This window comes from Dendropsophus ebraccatus, chromosome 1 (genome assembly GCF_027789765.1).
Source record: "Dendropsophus ebraccatus isolate aDenEbr1 chromosome 1, aDenEbr1.pat, whole genome shotgun sequence".
NCBI lineage: Eukaryota > Metazoa > Chordata > Amphibia > Anura > Hylidae > Dendropsophus > Dendropsophus ebraccatus.
This window is the reverse complement of record NC_091454.1, coordinates 75,412,796-75,440,434: the sequence shown is the minus strand read 5'-3', so window position 1 is coordinate 75,440,434 and position 27,639 is coordinate 75,412,796. Positions and strand designations below refer to the sequence as shown.

The 27,639-nt window shown below is 41.0% G+C and overlaps 1 protein-coding gene across 2 annotated transcripts in view; it reads left to right on the top strand.

The window, feature by feature from the left end:
- Nucleotides 1-4,625: 4,625 nt before the first annotated feature.
- The window catches only part of IGF1 (insulin like growth factor 1), a 57,904-nt gene continuing 34,890 nt past the window's right edge, over nt 4,626-27,639 (top strand). Inside the window, exons 1-2 of one of the 2 annotated variants that reach the window (XM_069955531.1) lie at nt 4,626-4,810; nt 9,239-9,395. In XM_069955531.1, the coding sequence (XP_069811632.1) occupies nt 4,748-4,810; nt 9,239-9,395 (220 nt within the window). In that variant the 5' untranslated portion in view covers nt 4,626-4,747. Of the gene's footprint in view, nt 4,811-7,067; nt 7,137-9,238; nt 9,396-27,639 lie in introns of those variants that run through there. The other variant, XM_069955540.1, reaches the window with a different exon arrangement.

Genomic DNA, 27,639 nt, shown 5'->3' with positions numbered 1-27,639 from the left:
CTGGGAGGCAAAAAACATAAGTGGTTTGCCAGGGGCAATGCTAAACTTGAACATGCCAGTATGTGTTGATTAGGAATTCACTGTCTAGATCCCTAAAGATTGAGATGTGAGAAATCCTTACAGTTAGTCTAAAAAACAGCATGTTTTAAATTTGTCTGATGTGTGTAATAAGTCAACAGTCAGCAGGGGCGCCAGACTATGGATTCAGTCCAACATTCTTCCAGTTGACATATGTCTTGTCTCTGGAGCACTTTTGCTTGGTCAAAGGATTCTATTATGTCATTTTCTTCCTTGTGATACAGTTTTATGGGGGGAAGGTTTATTCCCGTATATTACTAAGGGTACGGACAAGGAAGCCCTGTAATGGAGCGTTTCCCCACCCAGCATTATGTATCAACAGTTTCCGGGAGCATGGAAACTGTTTAAATCCCCGTGGCACTGTAATGACAGAGCCGCTCTGTCATTACAGTGCTTCAGAGAGATTCAAATTTAGCCTTTTAACTCCCATTCAGTTCTACAGAAAGACACCAGCACAAAATGGCGTCGGGAGAAGAGGACTTGGTCGACAGTTATTAGGTTTGTGTTCTTTCTTTCACCTCCGTGAGCGAGGGCTGGGGGTGGAAACAGGGTCAGATGGCTAATTGACATACATTACAGAGTTATATAACTTTGAAATGTGTGTTAATTAAGCAAAAAAAAGGAAAACAATGGAGTTCCCCTTTAATAAAGTCACTGTGCCATGTGATTCCAGCTCCCCCCCCCCCCCCCCCAAATATATACGGGTACTGCAGTGCAGGTGTTAATAAAGTCACTCTGCCATGTTCATCTCTCACTCGGCCTACCACACACAGACAAAGCACCACACATAGACAGTGACAGCCACTACCACATGTAGACATCTCCTCCTCCTCCCCGAGCAATGCAATGGCGTCAGGCTGTCGGCTCACAGCATAGCAGTTAGCAACAGTACAATGACAGTGTGGGTGACACCTCATTTCGCCAGCGTCTCTGCCTCAGCAGCTGTTTGAGCAGTTAGTTTTTAATAGCCTAAAATTTATTTACACAGACTAGCAATTCAGGTGGCCCAATGGGCATTTTCCAGGTCCGCCAGAATGTCATTCCGGGCCTGGTCAGTTCAGAGCGCAGAGGGTCCCCCTATGTCATGGGTCCCCGGATATCAAAATATGCTCTTCTACGACTCTTGCATCACCAGCAGCAGTTGAAGGACATTGGAAAACATATGTCGATATTGAATATGAATCTGATGCTTCAGAGAGACTATAGATTTTACACTAGTTCTGTGAACCTAAATATGTAAGCCAATTCTTCTAAACTTATGCCCAGGATGTTAAGAAAGTAGAGGATGGTTATCTGAGCGCATATATGAGCAGCATTTGATTACCGGTGGCTGAAGAAGTTGGATGCAACCCTAAATAGCCTGGAAAGCAAGCATACAGCTAAAGACAGTTTTCCAGGACTCCCTTGGACTGCATCCAACATCTTCAACCACAGTAATCAAATCCTGTTTAGATGAACCAGAGCGCACTTGAGGTTCTCTCATCTCTACTCTCTAAGGCTAAGTGGTAACTACACAATAGTAAATAAAACAACTAACCATTCTCACAGTTTTCCATCCCACAACTGTATTCATGGAAGAAAAGGGCCCCCACATCCACACAGTCCCTTTGGGTTTCCTACGTCCAGGGGTGGAACTACTGCCATAGTAGCTGATACAGGGCCCTCCGCAGTATTTTGCCCAGTTCTGCATTGGACTGGCTCACAGAAGGATCAGAGGTTCCTCCGGTGGACTACAACAGCTGTGCAGCTCTGCTGCAGGGGTGTCCCCGGAATCCAAGACATCTGTAAATGCACCATTTAATTGGTGTGCGATTTTAAGATGCATACGCAATTGACAGAGCACCTGCAGGCTTCCGGTGGTGTCTCTAACATGCTGCCTGTGCTGAAGGAGAGGGAAGTGCCAGGAGGGCAGCAGCACATTTGCACATGGTGCTATTACTACAGGGGGGCTGCACAGAGATGGTCCCTCTACTACATAGGGCAGCAAAGAGAGGGCACTTTTAGTAGACTGCACAGAGTGGGGGCTCCCTAAAGTAGGGAACTGCACAGAGCGGGGACCTCTATTATGGGGGACTGCACAGAGGGGGCTTTCTATTATAGGGAACTACATAGAGAGAGACTATCCCTACAAAGATGGGGACCCTCTACTTTATAAGACTGCAAAGAGGGGCACCCTCTACTACAGAGGATGCATTTCGGGTGCCATCTGCTATAAGGGGAATGCCTGATACTATATAGGGACATAGTCCTATTTGTCAGCGGAATGGAAGGGCTTAATACTATACAGGGCTGCACAGAGGGGCCTCATACTATATGGGGGCATTAGGGGGCCTAATACTGAATGAGGGAACAGAGTTGGGCCTAAACCCCATATGAGAGCACTGAGGGGGCAATACAGATGTGGATCTTGTAAAGAGATGAGAATGGTGCATGAGTGAGGAGCCTTTATTGTTTGTCTGGCAGATTCTACGTGGATCATGCATGGGAGAAGTCCCCAAAATGTCCCAGGGTGGATAGATTAAAAAAAGGAAAAGGGAAATACTCCAATTAGAAAAGACACCCCCTGTAAGTGACTGGCTGTAACAGCACTGTAATTACTTATATGATGTGCAGCAGCATTCCTGCTGGTGTTGTGTCCTACAGCTGAGCGCAGGAGCCAAGATGGTGAGGAGGACTGCATAGAGGAGGGTCAATACTGCTATATGGTCACTGTATGCGAAGAATATTGGTCTGTGTATATTGGCATTTATTGATTACTGGCATGGTGGTAATATTTAGTCAATTTGTTTCATTAATGCAGTGTAGGGTTATTGTTTTGGCCATATAGTATAGTGGTACCATTGGTAATATTGATCTTTGTACAGTGTTTTTTCTTAATAAAACTCTAGAAGTAATTGTTAATGTGTGGTGGTAATTAGGGATGGTCCGAACCTGCCGAGGTTCGGGTTCGTCCTTAGTAAGACACTTAGTAAGACACTTAGTAAGACAGCGGCCGCACTTTACATTGTCTGCAATTTTGTGCGGGCGGTATTCAATAAATAGCAGCCGCACAAAACTGACATGTCAGTTTTTCGTGCGGCCGCATGGAATCCCGGCCAGAGTGTATACAGTTTGTTCAGACTCCGGTCTGGATTCCATAGTAATTAAAGCGATTGGCCACTGTCAAACTTGCAAAAACGTCCGTTGTTTAGTGAAACTATACGTTTTGTGAACGTGACCTAAAGGTACACAGCCCAGGCTCTCTAGGGCTCTGTCTCTCCTGCACATAGCATATTCTAAGCACAGCTTCCACTTCTTATTGTTTGTCCTGGTCTGTCTGTTTGTAGAGACAAATTTCCACTAATGACATGCAATGGACAGCAAAATGCAAGAAGGAAGAAACCCAGTGGCCATAATTTTAGCGCTGCTTTTCTGTGGTAAGGAGAAATTTTTGGTTAATAAACATATTGACAAATATGTTAGGAATAACATTGGCTATCACATGGAGGGAAGATGTTTAAAACGATGTAGTCAATTAAATTATTGATACTTTTAGTTGATGCATTTCCTGGCAAACGTTAGGGCTCTTATCATTTTGCTAGAGGGCCCAATTAATACCAGTTATACCCCTGCACATTGTGCTCTCCCAGTTGAGCTTTCTATGTACATAAGGTTAATATTCTGCTCAGTAACCAAAGGTTACCCCTGCCCTTAACTAGAAACCATTATGACAATGGTAAAAAGTCACAATATACAGCTATAAAATAACTTGAAGGTTAAACATACTGTACTATATAAATAGAAAAAACAGCTGACTTAAGCTTTCATAGCAGTAACTTGAGGGATTATGAATGACATCATAGCCTGCGATTGCATACTGACAACCAGCTGCTATTATTTAAATGATTCCGTTATTGTTGTTTTATATACAACTCAAGTTCAGTGTTTGTCAAATGTTTACTATTTCTTGGAATACTTTATACATTTCCGATGGCAAGTTATGTGATTTCATATGGTAACCTATTAGGGTTGTTTATAAAAATAGAGAAAAAATAACATCTGTCATTTCTATAAAAGGCCTGCTGTATCATATTGCATATTGCAATAAAAATAAGTCATCATATTTTCCTGCTGAACTTTTATCACCGTGTACGTCAAACAGCCTCTGCTGATTGCTTGCAGAATTCTACCTACATCATGCAGCCTTCATAGAAAAAAGATGTGAGACATGCACAGCAGCAGACTCCCTCCTGTGAAATTTTTTTTCACTGTGTCACCAAAGTGAATTCCTTTAAGTAAAAATAAATATGCTTTGTGATCCAGTCCTGCAATTCTAAGGTATGATGATGTTATTTGTCAGGCAGCCCAAAAAAAGTCCTTGCTCAAAAAAACTTGCCAGAAGAGGGAGAGAGAGAGAGAAAACACAACTGTTCTCCCAGCTGTTTCCTGTCTACAGTGTGTAAATGTAGATAAATGTGAGGATTTTCTGTAAATCCTTCTGCTGTTTGCTAAATCTGACTGTCACTGCTAAAATCAGAGCAGATCCTACGCAATGGAGTAAAGTCCTAATATTCAAATGTGACATAGCTTTGAATATTTCTCTGGATTTCTTTTTTTTTTTTTTTTTTTTTTTTCTTTTGCTTGTTATCAGCTAGCAATCTCATTTGCAGACCCTGTACTTAAAGAAGCTATGGAAAAAAACAACTCTCTCTCATCACAATTATTAAAGTGCTACTTTTGTGATGTCTTAAAGGTAACCCATTTCTTATTTCATATCCAAATATATATATATATATATATATCTGTACTAATGATTTGCTGTGTCTCTTTTATTTCTTAGAATGCTTGAACTATTTTTCCCATCTGTCATAGAGTAGTGAATCTGCAATTTTCTAAATGCTGAATGTGCATTTTTGTGTATGTGACTATTTTTTCTTTCAGCTAGCTGTAAATCAGTAGTAATATATAATTCATAGATGCTAATGATTTGCATCTGTTATCCTGTGCTATATGTGCTTTGTAGTATATCCACTGTTGGGTAGTCTGTGATTATTTGCTAATGTAATGTTTTGCTATACAATGCTGTATTCATTTTCATAGTTTTGCATGACTAGCATAAAGAAATATCACAAACCTCTGCAATTGCTATTTATGCATGTAGTTTACTGTCAGATAAGCAATTGATTTTATGTCAAAGGATTAACATATTAAGAATCTTAGGATAGATTTCTGTGAAACTTGTGTCGGTTTTCCACTATTATCAGGTAGTTGGGGTACAGAGACTTTGTCTTAGATGTTTCTTCTTACAGATTAGTCATTTGACATTGTTTAAGAATTACTTCCTTGAATAGATATTTTTTGTACTCACTGCAGACAGAAGGATCTAATGGTAAATGCTTGATGAGTTATTATGCTACATTAAAATGCCTCCTGGGTTTATTTCCGAACCATTGATATCTTTTGTGCTTGAAACATTCAGGCTTATTTGATCAGGGAGGTTTTACTGACCTTTCTTACAGTTACTGGCCAGTCTTCAAGTTTCCTTTCTCAGCATAAAAAGTTTCTTCAGATTGTTTTTTTTATATAGCTTGGAATGAGCTCATGATATTGGATCAGCCATTGCAAGTGTTCACTCTAGGCCCAATCCATAAAACATGCAATTGCTGCCCATGTGTTATTTATTTGCTTAAGGCAGAAAAAAAGTGACAAACATATTATAACAAGCATTATCATAATCTCTCTGTTGGCTGCTAGATTTCTGTATTGTTCTATTATTCATGGGAATTGGGGTTGAAATGATTTTGGCTTGAATGCGAGTTCAGAATGTTAATGTGATAGTTCTCTATGGTTGGTTTGGTAAATGTGCTCATTTTCAGGCATAAAGTGTAGGTGGCCTAGCTGCCAAATTAATAGGGGTTTGGAATTGGATGATATCAAAGTGTATACATTTACTTTTATGTGCACCATAGAAAGAAAAATATGTAACATGGAGAAACCAGTTGGGTTGTCGACCAGTTTGGGCCATCAAATGTCCAATTAAATTGTTAGATCTGTAATAATTTATAATGAGAAAAACCTTTTTATATCTTAAAAAGGAAGACATTTATCAAAACCTTTATGTTATGAGAAGCTCTGGTGCATTGGGAATTCAGGTTCTCTAGAGTAGGATGGGCCAAGTACATTAAGAATGCAGACATATTATATTACAATGAGCCCTTCTTTGGCCAGACATTTCAGCAGGGATATGCAAATCTAAGTAGAAAAGTTTTTTTTTAAAAAAAAACCTTAAAGGGGAAGGCCAATTCATTGAAGAAATTATTTACATTTGAGCTCAAGGATCATTAAACCCTTTATCAATATTCCCCTAAATTTTAACTTCTTTTAGCTTCATTGATGTCTGTCTTTTGGCAAAATATGTTGAGTGGCTTTGTTGTAAGTAGATACCATATGATGTAAAATGGGTCTGTCTACCTAATAGGAGCTGCAAAGCACTGCAGAAAATGAGATCAGCAGTGGTCTCAATCAATGCATGCATCCTAACAAAGTGATCACAGTTGTGCATATTGTTCAGTGATGGAGATGTGGTTTAAAACACTACCATGAGTTGTATGCTTAATTCACATTGATAATAAAAGTTAACATTAGTAGGCAGAGGTGCAAATATTTAGGTATCCATTATCTCTTAAAGCCATCATGTCTGACAGTTCTACATATAGCTGTAAAGATATTAAGACATAGTTTAAAGAAACACTATTATGCTTGTCTGTGTTTGAATAACCATGTTCACAAAAGGGGCTCCCCCACTGGTGTGGTTAGTATTACTGGTGTGGAGTCATTACTGTTACTCCAACATGACTCATTCAACCCGTACATTAAGATAAGAAACCTGGTTGAATGAACTTCTTACTCAAAGGCCTTTATTGAAATGTAATATTTTACCCTCTCATTTTTTGTTGATCATTGGGTCACGCCCCTTGCCCTTTTATACCACAAGCTCAGGGCTATAAGTCAAGGAGAAGAATTGAGAGTGATACTGGAATGTCTTAGAATGATTATGTTACAGGCTTGGAAATAAAAAGGTAAGGGCACGAAGTGCTAAAAGTATTAATTAGGAATTTATGATGACTTATAAAGTTTTGTCACTTGGGAAATGAATTTGTAAGTAGAGGCAAAGTCTTGTGTTCTAGGCTAAATGGTTTATATTTGACATAGATGGCCTTACACTAAAAGTGGGAAAATCCAGTCCATAATAACAAAATACTAATGAAGAAAGCCAAAGAAGGACTTTACAAGTTACAATTCATCCAGTAAATGTAATTTGTTGCATTTTCCTTTTACTGTTCTAGTACTTTACTTTTAATATACCCTTTCTAATCAACTCATTTGGCACTTTTGATGGTGACCTCAAAAAAGCACTGAAAATTCATCAAGTGCAATATGTTATTGGCATGTTTGCTTGCTTGGCTTATTGATGGCAATAAGGCCTTATTATGAAGAAAACTGTCTCTCCTGTCTGCTTTTTTTCCTAGAAGCATTGCTGTAAGACTCCATATACCAACTGGATCTTGCAAAGAGAACCATTATCTCCTTCAGAGCTGAAGGCTTCAGCAAAATTTATGTAGTTTACATTTGTTAGCAACGACAAGGAGTCACAATATGGAGAGCATATTTCAAATATATGTTTATTGAACATTACAATGGTTTCAGTCTACAAGGCAATTTAAATCTTTCAGTCCCCACTGCTATAGTATTAGATAGCAGCACCAATACTTTTCAGTTCACAGCTAATAATACAGTGATGAGTAATAGTGGAATACTAATAGTTATAGACATGCTGTGGTTTTGCACACAGTTAGGGGAAAACTAAACCCTATTGGCTGTACTGAACATTTAAGTTTTTTTCTTTTTTTTGGGGGGGGGGGGGAGGATTACTTGGCTGTTTGTGTCGTATAGGTATAGTAAGGTTTCTGTCGTATAGCAAGCAGGCTTTGGAGGTCTTGTGTGAGGGGCTTATTGGTCCATTTGACAATACTTTAAATGGTCAAAACCATGGCCTAAACTAAAGAGTTTATTTGAGAACCCACCCCTTTCTGCTGTTATGTGATCTGTTGATGGTACATAGTTTTTCTGCTATACAATTTGGTTGAAAATTCTGTAAACGAAAAGTAAATATTCATTTTTCACAAACACATTGTTGGACTGTTTGTAATTTTTAGTTATAATGTGGTCTATGTCCCGAATACTAGCAGGCAAGCCATGGTGGTCTTAATGTTGTGCATAAAAGATTGATGAATTGATGAATGTGTTTCATGTAGCAACTAGACAATTAAAAAGGAGGGGGGCCCGCAAAACCCTAAACTGGGTGCTTCCTATAACAGACCAATAACCAATTGTAGCTCAGCAGAAAAGAACAGAGGTATGTTATAAAAAGGAGCACTCCAACAAAACATGCAAAAGTATGAAAATATTTATTACAAGTTCCAAAAAGCAAAACATATACAATGGCATAGAAACAAAACAGAATCCCTATACACTAACTGCTTTTTTCTGTAGTTATGTGTGTTGAATTTTTTTTATTTTGTTTTGCACTAGCTTATTTTTTTCATATGTTATGTTTTATAATATGGTACACCCTGCGGGTCATTGATTGATATAGTGGTCACACCTTCTTATTCAGCACATAGCACTTTATATGCTATAGGAGGAGGGTCTGTGGGTTGTACTGTTTACTGTGTTGCAGGCCCAGGGGATCCTTTTATTGTATGGGTCCCTCATGGTTGTGGATATTTTAAGTGTTTTTAAATAGTGTAAAGGGATTGTTTTGTTTCTATGCCATTATATATTGTTTGCATTTTGGAACTTGTAATAAATATTTTTATAATTTAGCATTTTTTGTTGAAGTGCTCCATTTTATAGCATACCTCTGTTCTATTCTGTTGAGCTACTCATGTAGCAACTTGATGATGCTACAACATGGTCTACCCTCTCTACTACTACTCATCTTACATAACCATGACACAGAATCCGGTTGAGAAAATAACATTCCCCAACATATTTAATCATACCCTTGCTCTGTTGAAACAAAAGAGATAGACACTCATAGTCTTATTATGTTTGGTGTAAAAAAAAAGGCTTTAGAACACTTCACAAAGTAATGTTTTGTCTTATGTTTGGTTTACAGGTCAAGGCACACACAATGTCCTATCTTCATCTCTTTTACCTGGGTATATGTCTACTTACTTTAACCCATTCAGCAGCTGCTGGCCAAGAGACACTCTGCGGTGCTGAGTTAGTGGATGCTCTTCAGTTTGTGTGTGGAGAAAGGGGCTTCTTTTTCAGTAAGTTTTTTTTTTAAATTGATGCTTATATCTATTTCATTTATGATCTCAGCAATGGGTTATAGAAGTTCTGCACCAATAATAAAGGGTTTTCTGCATTAAACAATTTCGTTTTGTAATAAGGGTATTGCAATAATAAGCTTCCCCAGGTTTTCTTGCCGCTAGGTACTCCAGTAGTCAGTTGATCATGTGGAGGAACCTTGGCAGCACAAGCTCAATTCCCCTACGGCACCACTACAAGTTAAATGACACATTACACAGTTCCCTATAAAATTAATAGGTTCTCAATGTGAAGGACAGATGTATTGAGTTATCCATCTGTGATTCCAGAATGCCCTATTAAGAGATGGACTTTCTAAACCTGAAGCCGTTAGATTTCAGGTTCATTATATTAAATATGCTGAAATAGCATGGTTACTATTTTCCTCTGTCATCACACCACCAACCCAGCATTTGGCCATGACCACATAGCGTCTGTTTTTAGAAGTTTAATGGTGTATTGTTTGAATGGCCATCATTTAGCGGCCAAACAAAAGCCATTATTTTAAAGCAACGCCCATTATTTTATCAATAGCCGACATTGTTTGCCCGTAAAATGACGTCCATGAAAAAAAAGGGCCATCAAACGGCCAAAAAGAAGAGGGATTGTACGGTCGTTACCTTATACTGCACAGTTGAGCTGTTGCTGAGGACACCATACAGATGGGCACAGAGCTTCTATGCATAGCCATGCATAGCTTAGTACAAAGCCACAAACGTTCCATTAATTGTAACAGGCTTTGTTATGCAGTACAGACATGGAGAAAAAGGAGCTGCCGCACCTCACACCTTGGGCTGACACTAATGCCTCTCGGCTATATTTAAAAACCAACCCAGGAAGTTGGTATATAATTTAATCAAACCATGTTGCCCCATGTACCATGTGCAGGTCCCCTGGCCCACATGAGTCCGCCAACTCCGCAAAGCGAGCAAAAGTAGGGAAGGGATTTAGTGTAGGGACTCATGTGGGCTAGGGGACCTGCACGTGGTACATGAGGCAATATGGTTTGATCAAATTATATACCAACATCCTGGCGTTGGTTTCTAAATGCAGCCAAGAGGCATTAGCTTCAGCCATAGGTGTGAGGTTCAGGAGCTCCTTTCCCTCCATGTCCGTATTTGTGGGGTTCTACTACAACAACTATCTGACTAGTCTAGGCCTTAAAACACTGATCATGAAAATCTTTTTACTCCTAAGAAAGAATTAAGCACTTTATGTAACTCTCATTCAATATGTCAGCATCCTGTCTAACTGGAATGCCGATGTATCTGTGTGGACAGGCATGGGCCCTTTGTATATCAATGGCATTAATCTAGTCAGCTAATGGCTACGTTTGGGTCACTGTCTGAACACATACAAGTTTTTACTCAGACCCTAGAGCATGGTTTGCTACATTTTAGGGTCTTTACCTTTCTGTGCATGGATATGTCGCCATCCATACAGGATACAGATGTATGAAGGCCAAATGGTGAGCCCTCCCTAACAGTATTGTTCTAATAGAGGGTATGACTAAGCAGTAAGGTTAAAAAAATAAAGACTGAGCACTAAGGAATATGGCCTCCTACGCACGCTTTTTTCAACATTTTTCCACTTGCAAACAGTGCCATGAATTTCAAGTGTTTGGGGTTTAAAAACAAAGATTTTAGGTGACATTGTGGTGTTTTAACATACATTCTTTCTGCTGTTTTTCAATTTCTATTATTAAGTACAGTGGTACTTTGGTTTAAGAGTAACTTGGATTGAGAGCGTTTTGCAAGAAGAGCTCACAGTTATTCAAAATTGTAACTTGGATTAAGAACATTGCTTTAGTTTAAGAGCTCCCAGTAATGGGTGGGAGGGCGAGTAGGGAAGCAGCATGGTCTGCATAGCCTGGTCTACAGCACTGTACTCTGAAATCATAGCAGATCCACTTCAGGCTGGGACTTACATCAGGGGACAGGACTGTGGAGGTAATCTCTTTGCAGCTGTAACCCCTCTCTCCTTGGACAGAGAGTGCTGCAGTTATGTGCCCACCAATGGCCTGCTCGTTCCTTTATACTCCTTTCAGTCTCTGTCAGTCCTTTTGTTTCCCATCCTCTCCATTCCTGCTATAATGTGCCTGCACTTACACTCAGCCATTCACACTGCCGCTATATTGTGCCTGCACTTACACTCAGCTATATACACTGCTGCTTTAATGTGCCTGAACTCACACTCAGCTATTCACACTGCTGCTAAAACGTGCCTGCACTTACACTCAGCCATTCACACTTCTGTACTGAGTAGTTTCTGTCACTGTCCTCCTATACAGCTGTGATTCTTACATCCAGGTCTATGCTGAGCACACACCCCTTCCCCATTGCTGTCACATGACCACACAGACCTCTGATAGCAGCCCTGCTTCTCTATTCTAGCCCGTTGTACTATGCTACTGCATTATGGGGATCTGCAGTTCCATCCTGTATCTAAAAACTGGTACTGTTTTTTCAGGTTCATGCACTTACTATGTATTATACTCCACATGCTGATTGCTATACTGTACAGTAATTTATAATATCACATATTCAGCTGTTTCTAATTGTTTGAATAATCAGCTCTACATTATCTACAAAAATTATTATTTTGGGATGTGGAACCAATTGTCTACATTTTAGTGATTTCTTATGGGAAAATTTGCTTTGGTTTAAGAGTGGATTTGGATTACATGCACAGTCCAGGAACGAAATTATACTTCTAATCCAAGACACCACTGTGTATGGTAAATATGCCAGAAAAATGCTATGCTGTGTTTTTAAAAAGACACAGTTGAACCAAACAACAAAAAAAGCCACCAATACACTATCATACATTTGGCCCAGATTAATCATTCTGCCTGAAACCTACAATGTCAGTTTTTTCCAACATCAGCCCTATTTCCTACCTATTTCCTTTCTATCCTACATTGAAAAAAAGAAAAAGAGATCCTGTGCACACTTACATCACCAACCTAAGCTAAGCCCTACTTGTTCATTAGCTGCAAAGCATCTGTGTCTTTCATGGTGTGGACACCCTTTGGACAGTCGGCTTTAGTTTAGTAACATGCTGAACCATGAACCTTTTTAGATAAGTGACTGTTCCATGTTTGTAAAGTTTTATATATATCATATCTGTTTACACAGGACTAACCCCAATGCCATCTACCTAGCAGAAAAGCAGCTAATTGAATAAATAGTGCTATATAACCTTTATGGCCATATATTATCAAAGTGCATTGTTAGTGATATGTCTCGGAATTTTTATGCCCTGTGTTTATAATTTTTCCCTTCACAACTGTAAGTTACTATATAAAGGTATAGAGGAGCAATTCAGTGAAGTAAAACAGGTTATAATATAGACAATAACTTTGGATTTATAGCTCTGTACAGAATTCATAAACATCTTTGAGAAGGTGATAGGTCATTTAGGAGGGTGGAAAAGGCATGTATATTATCATAGATACTCAAGAAACGGGGTACATCAAATACTGAAATTTAGCATACAATACACTGGGCAGCATATTATGGGTTGTTTGCCACTAACTTATCACTGCTAAGATTATGTTCACAAACAGTATTGTCCATGCTCTTGGCCGCTGCCGCTACCGCTGTCCTTGCTGGCTAATCTCAGCAGATACCAGAGCCCACGTGCAGGAGCCTGGCGCTGCTGTTGCTTTGGCCCCCTGAGCGCCTCACCTGTCCGTGCTCTTGCTCTGGCAGCCGCGTGTGTCCCCACCTTTTATGGTGTGCGTGTGCCAGTTCTTACAGATTTAAAGAGGCTGATTTAATTGGCTGTATGTAAAGTATGCCACGAGGTGTGATGTAGGTACTGGTGTTTGTCAAGTCAACCAGAGGTGTTGGTTGTCATGACACCAGTGCTAGTCCAGCACACAGGTGTGATGTTAATACCTGCCTGGTTAGTATGGCTGGCTGTGTTCTCCAAATGGTTGGTAACCTGTCAGGTTGTTGTGGGTCCCTTGGGCTTTTGCCACAGCAGTCCTGAGTGGCAAATGACCTACCTAGACTGTCGGTACTGCCTCCCACAGAAGAGGTGTGCGGTGGTGTGTGTATAGGTGCAGACTGAGGATGACAGCGTCCTGTGCGATTATATAAAAATATAACAGTCTTACTGTAAAACCTTGCAGGTTACAGTACACATTTCACAAGTAAAAGATCTTAACATAGTGCTTGACCTTATTGCTGGAGGTAGGTGCTTGAGAGAAGTAAGAGAAGTAGTTGTAGCGGTGCTTGTAGAATGAAAAATAGAGGAGAGGAGTTTACCAGAGCAGCCCTAACCCAGTGTAGCTTTGTACTCTGCCCAAACTTTTAGTAGATATCTTATGTTTAGACACTTTCTGACCGCCTTTTGCCCTCTCGTAGCGTAGAACCGCTCCCAGTAGGATAGTACAAGCCCCAGCCATAGTTATCTGGGCATAGCTAGGTGTCCAAGCCTTCTCAATTACCTGCACTGTGCAGTAGGATACGTAGACCTTGTATACTGGTTGCTTTGGCCTACTGAGGCTAAATCCTATCTTGTTCAGGATACTGCCTTGCTTTGTTTAGAAGTGTTCCTGGTGTGGGTCAGGGTGTTCCTTGGTGACTACTCTCCCTTTTGTGTGCTTAGCACTGCATAGTATACGTGGTTTGACTGAAAGAACTGTTGGTCTCTAATTGCATCTGTTCACACTCGTGGCTAGACTTAACTGAACTTGTCCTTGACAGGGGTCCTGGCATCATCCAGGCCCTGGCTTAACTTCTGCAGGAACTGTTGCCTTTTGTGTCCTCTCTCACTGAGAATCTGGATAAGACTGACTGCCTCCACCAGTGAAACTCCTCCTACAGGGGCCTTCTGTATGCCTACCTGTGGGTGGTGGGGATGAATGTATGCAGGAGAAAGAAGAGAGAGGATAGGTAGAGAAGAAAAAGACACCGCCTATTAGTCAGCATAAAACCCATGGTACAACAATAAACATTAACAAAACACTGGCACCTACTGGGGAAACTGTAAATACCTCATCCACCACTTAACCTGAGAGAAAAAAAAACTTTTTGACATGTGCATAGGAGAGAAAGAAACACCAGTGGTGGGAAACCACATATGCACCAAGCATTTACCTATAAATCCCTGCCCCTGCCCTGACCCCCCCATTTGAACCTCTGCATTGCTACCACAAGCATTGTGGTTCCAGCTCATCGGCCGTGATTCCTGCTTGTGACTCCTAGTTTCTGTCCATGAGTCCTGCCTGAGATTCCTGCTGTCCTGCATACATGTCTCCAGCTGCACCTTGCCCACCACCGATAGCAAGCCAAGCCAGGGGTAGCGACCTGGGGGGGGGGGGTCACCTGCCACAGCAAATCTAGCCCACCTTCGGGTGGGCTCTGAGGCAGCAGCTTAAACCATCACTCACGGTGGTTCAGTGTATCCATGACTCCAGTCATTACAGTAGGCTCCAACCATGGATCCCAGCAAGGTTCCAGACCTTCAGAATCGTCAAACGAGCAGATAGCACAGCAGTTGCAACAGATGCAGCAGTTGACCATCATGTTGCAGCAGCACCTTGCAGTTTAACATGCCCCACCTGCACCTCCATCACCTCCTTTGCCGACAGTATATCCCTTTGGACCGTATCTATGCCTGGAGCTCCCATTCAAGTATGCTGGTGATCCCAAGACGTGCAGGGGTTTTGTCTCATGGCCAATAAGTTCACCACAAAAGGTCCAGGGTGGCATTGGTCATCAGCCTCCTTGTTGGGAAGTTCTTAGCCTGGGCTATACCACTGTGGGATGACCCGCTCACCGCAAACCACCAAGCCTTCCTGTCAGAGTTTCAGAGTTCGAGGAGCTGACACAAGCATCCTCCACGGAGACTGCCTTCCTCAACTTGTGACAGGGAACTGTTCTGTTGGGGAGTATGCCCTACAGTTCCGCACACTGCCCACCTTCAAGAAGGATCTCTCCAGTCAAGTTAGGTTGAGCCAGGACCTCCCATCCTACTTGTACAACTTGTTCCATCCAGCCACTCAGATTGATGTTCATTTCTCCAAAAAAGGAGGAGGTCCGTCAAGAATCCAAGTTGGCCTGTCCTTGCCCCACGTTTCGGTGCGCACCAGCTTTCCAAAGGCTGTCCTCAGCCATCCGCTGAGGAAACATTAAATAGATAATCAGACACTGACTGACCCATTATTGACTAACCCACCATTGATTGTTAATCTTCCTTTTCTTGAGTACATTGTCTCTGACCATGGTCTGCCGACGGACCCAGTGAAGCTGTCAGCAGTTCTTTAGCGGCCATGCCCTGTAGGACTTCAAGCTATACATTGATTCCTGGGGCTTTCCATCTATTATCGGCAGTTTACTCAACACTTTTCCACCCTGGTCACGCCGATTGTGGCCCGTACCAAAAAGAATGCTAACCCCAAGCAGTTGCCAGTCGTAGCTAAGCAAGCCTTCTCTAGATTAAAGTCTCTGGGGGTGGATGCCTCTTCTGTAGGAGCCAGAGTCGTTCTTACCCAGAGGAGGATTAGAACATGTGACTTCTTCTCAAAGACCTTTTCTCCAGCTGAAAGTAATTACACCATAGGAGACTGTGAGCTGAGGGCAATTAAGCTGGCTTTGGAAGAGTGGGGTCATCTCCTGAAGGGGCGAAGCACCCAATTAACATTTGTACGAACCATAAAAACCTCCTTTATCTTCAAATGGCCCAAAGTCTTAATCCCAGGCAAGCCAGGTGGAACCTTTTCTTCTCCAGATTCACCTTCATCATACACTTATGACCGGCAGAGAAAAAATGTAAAAGTTGATGCTCTCTTTAAAAAACATTTGATGTTTTTGGGCAAGAAGACGCTCTTTGTCACACGATCCCACCTGAACACTTGGGTCCTATGGCCACCTTGATTCTGCAGAGTGTCTGTCTAGGAAGACCTCTGTGTGCCCTGCGCTTTAGAGGAGTATACTAAAATCATGCTTCCTTGATCACTGTACAGCAGTTAACTAGTATGGGAAGACTTGAGATTTTTTGATAGAAGTAAATTACAAATCTATATAACTTTTTGACACCAGTTGATTTGAAAGAAAAAGATTTTCGCTGGATAATCCCTTTAAATACATGCAAAAATAGATGAGCTTTGCTATGTATCCCTCCTCTACAAACCAAATAATTCAAATCCACTCTTTTACAACTGTTATAAAAATTCTATATATAGTCTACTAGGTATGTCAGGCTCTGTTTACACCTATGTTTTTAGTTTTTATCCAGCTATAGTTTGCTTGTTGTAGTAACACAATTTTATGAGCTATACTGCCAAGTGAAACATGACAAACTCATAGTATGTCAAGACTTACTATGAAAAACCAGTAATACGGAATTCATCACATGGATTATAATGATTAGTCATTACAGATCTGTCATTGATCCTGTAAATATGAATAAAATTTTATATATATTCCATTCTATACATAAAATGTTGTATACTTGTAAACCCCCAAGGAGTATCCTTGAGAAAATATACATAAAAATTATACTCACACCAGAAACAAATGTATCAGTGCGGCTTGTCCTACACAGTATTTGTATTTTCTGGGAACCTTAGTTACACATCTGTTTATGGAAGAAATATTTTCATCACATAGATTTTTTTTTTTTGCAACTGTGGATTATGGATTTATTTTTTCTGCATTAGCACTTCAAAAATCTGACAGCACACATGACATATCTGATTTTCAGTTCTAGAGAATGAGGTCATGTAGAAGACATTCACTATAATGCCTGTTATCAGGAAGGCAGTTAGGGCCTTACAGGTTTCGGTTGAGCCACAGTCAGTATATCAGTGTGTGTATATCAACTCCTTATCACTTGCTTTCCTGTTCAGAGTAAGTGCATTGCCTGTAAACAAGTAATAAGGAATAGGCACAACAGGCATAGGAAGGGAGTGGATACAAACACCAAGCCCCTCCACCCTGGTGGCAAACCTTGGTACAGAATTTGTGTATACAGAACAGAGTGTAGTCTAGCTAGTGTAGTCCAGCTAATGCCTGTTTTTAGGCTTCTGAAATACATCTGTAAAAAAAAATGGTCTTGATAAATCATTGTTATGTTACCACATATGAAGTCTACACTTCAACCACGCCAACTTTTACATGACATTATATACATAATAAACTTCAGTAGGTCTGTGGGACAACTCAGCTTTCCCTAAGCTTTCCTCAGAGATCATTCTGGGTCACATGAGATCACAGAACAGGAAAGACTAAAAGTTGGCCCAGAGGACCAGTCCTCAACAAAAGGGCTGAATTGTTTTTGCCAAGTGCCGGAGAGAGGGTTACATTTCTTATAGTTGCTCAGGTGCCTTTCTGCAATCTAGGACCTGTTGGGCTTCAGCACAGGCCTAGACCTCAGGGTAGCAGAAGGGGCTACACCAAAGTTGCATGCATTGCAGTCATTGTAGTGCATCAAGCAAACCACAGGAGTCAACCAGTGTGAATAATTATTCCCTCTTGGGTGAAAAAGGTTTATAGGACTGAGTAATCAGGCAAGCAAAGAGACTAAGCAGGTGAAGGTCAGGGACCCCTAAAATACATTCTACTATTCATTCTACTGTTCATTGTCTAAAGATTAGGAGCTGGTTGGAGCATTCTTTGCAGCTGTATTATTTGTATATTATTAAATGTTCCTTTTCTCTGCAAACAACGCGAGTTTCAATGCATACAGTGTATGTGTTAGCACTTAGTACAGTAAATGTACAGTTTGGGCTGAATGCTCCCACACCCAGCCCGATGATTGTGAACTAACTAGTGTTGCATGCATTTTATGAAACTTAACTTAGTATTGTACTGAAGGACTGAGTCCAGCAATAAGAGTCCCTGTTCCTGGATAGCCCACCAACCACTCACCCAGGAGATGCTCCTTTCACCATCCCACCATAAATGAAGACATGAAACAGAATAACTTTTTTTCATGCTAGGTGGTGTCAGCCACAGCTTTTCTTAATTGATCTTAAAGGGGAACTATCAGCAGCTTAGACGAATCCAACCTGCTGAAAGCCTCATATAGCGCCCGGGACGCTGAGGAGCCAGAGAAAATCTCTAAACTCTTGGTCACTAATATTCCTTTATATTTCCACCACAATTTTATAGAGTTGTCAGTTTTTTAAACATAAATTGTATGTGCTCTAATATTTAAATTAATGTCACTCATGGTATAGCTTCATACATTTTGCACCCCATGCCAAAGCATGTAAACAGGCATGAAACAGAAATGGAATCAGCAGTCACATTATGGGGGAATTTCCTGATAAAAAGATGCCAAATTGTGCACAAGATGTTTGGTTTGAGCAAAAGTTCGTAACTTTTTACTGATCATAGAGCTGGTTAATTCAGTGGTGCTTACTCTGGATGGGTCACGGTTTTGCATGGTGGAGCCATGGCCCCTTTGCATCAAATGGCAGGTGTAAATTGTAGTGGGAATATACACCAGCTTTGAGCTCCAGTGTGAGAGAATACTGAGGTTTACTTAAGACTGATGTATGAAATTGCCCCCATATATATCCATAGTGCCTACTATCTGTACAAGCATAAACAAGCTCTGTACAAGGATGAGACATCACAGACATCCTGTGTACCAAGGTTCTTTAGAAAGAATTTTTCCGCTGTTGTGGCATCCATCCATCAACAATGAATTAAAAATAAAAAATAAATACTCTATGACACAATGTGAAAATGTTCTATCTCACGTCTCGAGTGTCACGGCCGCGGCGGCGGCCCCGGCTCCGGGCCGCCGCCGCAACCTCTCCATGCAGCCGCCGGGGTCCATGTGCAGGGACCCGGCGCTGCTACTAGTTCGGCCCCGGGGGGCACCTTACCTCGCCCCGCTCCTGTCACCCGCTGTGCCGGCCGGCGCGCGCGTCCCCGCCTCCTACTGCATGTGCGCGCGTCGGCTGTCTCAGATTTAAAGGGCCAGTCCGCCCTTAATTGGTAGTTGCTCTGGTCACTCCCTATATAATCCCAGCATGCCCCACTTCTGGTGTTGGAGCCTCTACATGCTTCCCATAGCGTTTGGCCCAGCTCCCTGTTGTTCCTGACCTCAGTCCTTGTTCCTAGTCACTGTCCCAGTCCCTAGTCCCTGTCCGCTGCTTACTCATTTTTTCCTGAGCTCTGCCAGCCACCTGCGGTTACGCCTACAGACCTCTGCCTGCATTACCATCTGCCTACTGCTCCGGCAATGCCTCGCCTGCTGTCACTAGCAACCAAGCCAGGGGTAGCGACCTGGTGGTCGCCTGCCGCAGCAAGTCCATCCCGCCTTGCGGCGGGCTCTGGTGAAAACAGCGGCCCCTTAGACTCCGCTCCCTGGTGCGGTTACCACCATCGCTAGTGACAGTTCAGTGGATCCACGACTTCAGGCGTTACATCAAGGAAATTGGCCTGGTTTGGAAATGTCTCTGAATCCTAGCACCTATGGCTGTATCCATGTTTTTATTGTCAGCCCTAGGGCGGCATTCAACTCCAGACACCAGGAATCAAATGGAGAGCTTTTGGGTTCTTAGAAGCTGCCAAACCTGGACAGTTTACTCAAGTCCGCCCAATACTACTCACAGGAATACAGACAACAGCTGTAAACATGACAGATCTGAGAGCCTAGCAGGGAGACTGAGCTAATAAGTTAAATAGAACCAATTGCAAACTTTCTTAAACTATAATGACCTACTATTTTAGGTCTAGTTGTGATGAAAATACCCCTTTAAAGAAGCGCTCATGGTTGTTGTTTTTGTGTTTTGCCCATATCACGTGCTGTCAGTCGACAGTCCAGATAACAAATATTACTGTAAATTTGCTCAACTCTAATATAGATGTATCTTTGAATTAGAGATATACACTTTGGGTGCTTTTTTATATATATAAAAAAAAAATGAAAACCTTTCCAATGCAATGCTAAATTGAGTGGAAAATACTGCACAGAATGATTATTTGACATGGTTATTTAAACTACTGTCAGTTTTATTCAGATTTAACGCATTGTTTAGTCTCTTATTGGCACAATTCATCTAAAGAAGCACTTGGCAAGCCTGGAAATGATTCTTGGCACATAGTACTTTTACTTTTCTCTAGACCTAAAATACCAAGAAAAACCCTTGAATTGCTTGACTTACGGCAATTGATGTTGCGCTATTGGACAAAAGGTCTTCTACCCCAGACAGACATAATTAATTGCTTTTCGATTTTTGATTAGCCGTTTTCATCACTGGGCAAAGTCATACAGTTGACACAGACCACACAGTGTTTTAATTGAAATCATTTGCCACTGTGATCATACGTATAAGCAAGTGACCTGCATAGTGAGTGTTCTGGTGGAAAGGGCTCAATATTCCTCATGTTGGAAGCAAACATGAATAAAATGAACCCAGTGTTACAATTCCCTTTGTACATGCTGTAATTCTGCTGTAATTCATGACACACAGAACTATATATCAAAAAGACTGAGGCAACAAGAATTAAGTTCCTCTTAAGTACTTTCCAGGGAACATTTGAAATAATTTTTCATGTTGTCATTCTTTCCTGGAATGTGAGAAGTTTAGTGAGGACTGGTAAGGAGTAAAGAAATCTTGGAGCATTGCTCATGAGTTGCTGAGTTAGAACTATGATTTTTTGCTTAAAGTGGTAGTGCACCCAAACATTTTCTTTAAAAAAAACTGGTGTCAGAAAGTGCCTAAGATTTGTAATTTGATTCTATTTAAAAAATCTCCAGTACTTCAGCTGCTGTATGTCCTGCAGGAAGTGATGTTTTCTTTCCAATCTAACACAGTGCTCTCTGCTGACACCTCTGTCCATGTCAGGAACTGTCCAGAGCAGTAGCAAATCCCTGTAGTAAACCTTTTCTGCTCTCCAGACTGGAAAGAATATAGCAGCTGATAAGTACTGGAAGACCTGAGATTTTTAACAGAAGTAAACTCCAAATCTCTTGTACTTTCTAGCACCAGTCGATTAGAAAGAAAAAATGTTTTGTTGACCATCTTATGGTCAGTGACTTTGCATATGACCACGATTTGCAAACCTGCTATCCTTCCTTAGCAGGGTTCACACTACGTATATTTCAGTCAGTATTGTGGTCCTCATATTGCAACCAAAACCAGGAGTGGATTAAAAACGCCATATAACGGTAAATAACTGCCATTATTTCAATACAACAGCCGTTGTTTTAAAATAACAGCAAATATTTGCCATTAAATGGCGGCCATCCACTCAATTTCACCATTATGTGAACAGAGCCTTTCTGTGTTTTTAATCCACTCCTGGTTTTGGTTGCAATATGAGGACCACAATACTGACTGAAATATACGTAGTGTGAACCCAGTCTCAAAGTTTAACTTTTATGGTTTTTTTATTTTTTGCACAAGTCAATAGTACAAGCAATTTTAATAAACTCTGTATTAGGTTTTATTAGGCAAAAAAGCCTCTTTCTGTACTCAAAAAGCAGTTTATCAGCCACCACCTCCCTTCTTATCTGTTCATTATCAGGCAAATCCATCTTCATTACAGAGAAACAAGTGAAGGTGGGTTCTGCTGTGTCCATTATTTCCTATAGAGGGGGGAGGGACCGAGGGAGATGAGGGAGCAGGAAGAGGAGACATGAAGGTCCGCTGTTTGCAGACTGACTGGACATCTAAAATGCTAAATCCAGAGGTCAGAAAGGTCAGTGCTTATCTAGGAACTTGCTGAGAGAAGATTGCAGGGTGTTGTGCTGTGCAGGACTGATATTTCTCTCCTCCGTGCTCACTCACTCCTCTTGACCCCATCCCCTCTCCATAGAGCATAATAGACACAAAAATTCTGAAGTGAAGAAGACTTCTTCTGAAGTGAGGGGGGGAGTAAAAGAACTTCTTTTTCAGTACAGAAGGAAACTCTTTTGCTAAATAAAAGCTAATACAGAGTTTCTTAAAATCGCTTGTACTATTGATATTTATTGTTTTCTGAAAAATGACACTGAAATGATAGTTATGTTTTAAAGCTGTACTACTAGTGATCACTCTAATGTAGTCTTGGCAGCAGTAATGGCAACTGATGTCTCTATGACTTTAGAAAATTCACAGAGGCTATACAGGGAGAGCGATAGTTTGAGATGCTGCCTACATATTAATGACATTTGACTGGTCTAGTGCTACTGCTGCTGCTGTTGCTACAATGGGATTCCCTGCTGGGCCTGCTGCAATGATAACACGTACACTGGTAATGCAATGTTACAGGCAGTGACTGGCCTTGTGACTGATCAGGCTAATGTTTGGCAGGGGACACCAGAGAAAGGCTTTGTAAAATCTTTGTAAACCCATTTAAATATCAGCAATGGACTGGACAGTTGCAGCTGATGATATCACCAGGAATGCATCAATAAATAATAATGAATAAATGAACAACTGTGTGTACTATTCCCCTTGTCAACTGGGTTTGTAATGATACATGATGACATTGTCCAAGCAGTGTTAGTGTCAGACTGTGTACGGACACTGTATTGAAAATGGGAAGGGGAACATCAATTTATTGATTTATTATTACATTTTCAGAAAGAATTATAGAAGACTGGCACAATGCAAAATTCTAAGACAAAAATTGACCAAAAAGTGTAACATTATAACTAATGCAAATATTTATTAACCCCTTGCCGCATAAGGACGTACCGGCACGTCCAAATCTGCAGCCCGTTTCTGCAGATGGACATGTCGGTACGTCCTCGGGATGACAGGGGCGCAGAAGCTGCTCTCCTGTCATCCCCGGCGGGGCCCGGCTGTCAGTGATAGCCAGGCACCCGCCGCAACTGCGGAGATACGGGTCGTGCCAATACAGCGGGCACTAATGGGCCGACGCTGCACTGCCTTTCATCTCCCCCCACCGTGAATCCACGGCGGGAGGAGATGAAATAAGTCAATCAGACCTCAGATCAGCCCCCCTACTGGGCTGGTAACTAACCCGCTCCCTCCCCCGGCGGCCATCGGATCCAAGATGGCCACCACCATCGCTGTGAACAGACTATGTCTGTTCACAGCGATGGAAATGTAAAAATAAATCAAAGCCCCATTCTCTCCACCACCGGAGGTAGCGGAGAGCATGGGTCAGTGATCGGGGACCCCCCTGTGGGGTCCCGGTACAAGCGATCAGCGGTATATACTATATACCGCTGATCTCTTGTACCATGTGCTGCCGGCACTTTTTATCCCCTGTCACCATAAATGATTGGTGACAGGGGATAAAAAGTGATGTGTCCTGTCCCCCACAAATCGCCCCCCACCCCCCCAGTCACCCCCCGTCCCCCAGTCACCCCCCCCCCCCCTTCCCCATATACATTACCTGATCCAGGGAGGTCCTCCTTGGTGTCTTGACTGCTTCTGAAGTGCGCATGCGCTCCACAACCAGCCAGCTCTGAAAATTTAAAGTGACAGACCAATTTGGTCTCTGTCACTGAACTATGAGTACTGTGAAAATATCACAGTAATCATAGTAATATAGTGAAAATGACTGTAAAAGTACAAAAAGTGAAAAACACACACTTTTTATTATAGTAATAATTGCAGTTTACTCCCAGATTACCCCTAACCCCCCCCAGATTACCCATAACCACCGCAGGTTGCCTGGGGTGGGGTGCTTTTTCTCTCATGTTCCTTTTGAAAATGAGAAACTTTCATCTAAACGTATATATTATTGGAAAATTTTATTTTTTCCATTTTTTATGGCCTACTTTCCTCCAGCCCCTGTAGGGTTAAAATGCTCATTATACCCCTAGATTAATTCTTTAAGGTGTGTAGTTTACAAAATGGGGTCACTTATGGGGGTTTCCAGTATACAAGCCTCCTAAATCAACTTATGAAAAAGAACTGGTCCCTAAAAAAATCAGTTTTGGAAACTTTCACGAAAATGTGTTAATTTGCTGATAAATTTCTAAGAATAAAGAGGACATATTGGTAATGTGACTTAGTAACTAATTTATTCTGTACGACTTTCTTTTTTAGAAGCAAAGAATTTCAAAGTTCATAAAATGCAATTTTTTTTAATTTTTCATGTTATTTTGATGTTTTTCACAAAAAATACACAAGACAGTGACCAAATGTTGCCACTAATATAAAGTGCCATATGTGATGAAAAAACAATCTCACAATCGCTAGCATACGTTAAAGCATCACTGAGCTATAAGCACATAAAGTGAGACAGGTCAGATTTTAAAAAAAGAGCCTGGTCATTAAGGCCCAAATAGGCTTAGTCTTGAAGGGGTTAAAACAGACATATCAGGGGCCAAAAGGGAAAACTGCGCCCGCATCAGAGCTCCGCGGCCGAAAGATCATCCGGCCGGTACTTAAGTACCGGCCGACATGATCTGGCCAGAGACCGGCCGTTCCGTGACCCGGCAGGGGTCACGGAACGGCCGGTCTCTTACGTAGTGTGAACATAGCCTTAATATTTAGCATAAATAGATACAAAAGACCATTATGTATATTTTTCTTATTTTTGAATTTTCTTCTTACTAAGGCTTAAAAGTTGCATGCATGAATTCAGCCTAACACTACACACCTTTAAAAAAAAAAAAAAAGAATATTTTCTCAAAATACACTACCCACAACAAAACCTTGGAAAAAAAGAATGTAGAATATTTTATCAAAATAGTGCTACTCTTGTCCAGTGGATGTGTATAGTACTGTAGTTCAGCCTTATTCACAGAGGGGTTAGAAAAGAGTTTGTCAGAAATTATATGTGGCCATACATAATATGGTCCCATGTCGCTGACATTTTGACTACAGGGTTCAGTATTTCTTTAAAAAATATAAATATAAATGGATTAGCACTACTTACAAAAAGTATTAGGCTTCTATGTGTTCCACAGCAGTGATCAAGATAAATGTGAATTGGTAGTGAAGGCCATATGCGTGTTCCTTGACACATACTGAATGAGTTATTTTTATATCTTTTTAAGGTCCAAAAAGGTTTTTAAGAATTGCTCGGAAACCCAATATAGTAATTATGAAACTACTTGCAATAAGGTTGGAAAACCAGTTGGCAGTGAAGAAATATTTCTTATATCCAATTTCTTTATTTTAAAAAATTGACGTAGTTTTGATATAAATTAATTTTTGTTGGCTTTACGTTTTGGTCCCATTCCCTATAAAGTTCTACTTTACACTGGTGCCAAAATAAAGGAAAGGATTTTATGATTCCCTACATGTACAAGAAAACATTTATTTTTACCCTATAATAGTTTCTGATGTATTGCATTTTACTCATAAAAGATATATACAGTAGTAAGTACAAATCATAGATATTTAACCAGCAAAAGAATAATAAAATAATTCTACTCATGACTACCTTTGTAGCGAATTGGCCTTTAGGCATCAAAAAGGTTGTGTGGTCTTATGTCAACCATGTTTATTGTACCGTATGATGACAGGTTATATAAATATGTGTTTCAAACACGTGTCTGACCTGGACCTGCCCACACAGCAGTTGGAGTACAGTATATTAGACTTTCTAGCTTGGAGCTCAATGCAGAAAAGACATGGGGGTGGGGGTTTCAGGAATCTTAAATAAATTGTTGTTCTTCTGTATTCTATACTTTTGCACTAGGAAAGTTATAATAATGGCATGAAAGTCTCCAGAAGTTTCCATTATAACACAAAGTGTTATATAGACGAATGGAAAGTACCCTACAGAATTTGTCCAGCTACTGCTCAAGTAGGCACGGATTAAACAGATGGGTACAAATGAGTGTGGTCAGTTTTGTTTTGTTTTTGTCGGGCCTATAGCCCAATTTAGTGCTAGTCATTTCTGACCTCAATATGAGTCCCCAGTGCCATCAGGTGGTAGGGAAAGCTAGCCAAGTGATTCACAGCATAGCTAGAGGAATAACCAGTAGGAAAAGGGAGATTGTGTTCCCACTATATAGATTGAGACCACTTCTGGAATAGTGACCCAGATATATCAAGCTGTCTAAACCCCACACTGCTTGTTTTTTCTTACCCCAACCAATCACAGCTCAGGTTTCATTTTCCTACAATTGTTAAGATATAAAACCTGAGCTGTGATTGGTTGATGTAGGAAAAACCAGACATAATGTATTTAAGAAAGCTTGGCAATTCTGGACCAGTGTGTTCTGTTCTGGAGACCTTAACTATAGAAATATACAGATACATTAGAGGCTGCAAAAGAGGCTACAAAAATAGGGAAAGATGTTAAGCATGAACCATATGAGAAAAGACTGAAAGAGCGTAAAGGGAATCTGTCAGCACCTGATCTGGTTCTGAGGTGCTGACAGTGTAATGAAGTGCGTGTGTGACCTTTCTTTTTCCGATGGGTGCTGTACTTTGTCCCCAATCTGTGCCGTAACTTTCTCCACAATTGAAATGCAGACAATTCATTCCAAAATCCAAAAATAAGGTGGGTAAGGTGTTCCTAAACAATAAAGAATACTGTATCAGTAAAGAAGGGGTTAATTGGTTAACTCTTCCTTCGCACACAACTCCCCAAGTTGCTGCAAAACTACCAGTGCTGGTACCAGCTGGTACTAGTGACGGCTGCCTGGAGCAGCTATCGGTGAAGAGGTTACTTCAGGGGTGAGAGGGAAGCAGTTGTGAAGGGGATGGGCACTGACAGAGAGCCTGAAGGCACCCCATCACCTGCAGATTTGATCAGGTAGCAATGGGTTAAAATGAGAGGGCTTCCTACACAGTACAGTATCAGGAAGGGGACACAGGGGAGCTTGTATTAAGAAATCTTGCTCATTTACCAGGATACAGTTTTTAGCTTGTCTTGCAAAACTCTCTGAAACTAAGTTACTTGTTATCCAAGGTTTTACTGTACTGAGTTCACAAAGTGTATTTCATGTGCCTAAGAGAAAGCTCTGCTGGGGTTTGCCTTTGAGCGCGTTTAGCAAAAGTACTGTTTTAGCAGATGAGACTGAATAGAGATACACTTGAGTCTCTGATGGGTTTTAGATAGGAGTTTAGAACAATATTCCCCCACAAAGTGAACAGATTGGTAGTAGCCACCCCCCAAGGAACTGATCCACAGTAAGACAAAGAACGGAAGGCTGAAGTATCTTCACTGATCTTCACACAGCTTGGGAAGTCTGCTATGCCCAGTTGTATAGGCCTGGGGCTGGTGCGACCCAACCTGGCACTCTCTAAACTAGTTTATATATATATATATATATATATATATATATATAATTTTTATTTATATATATATA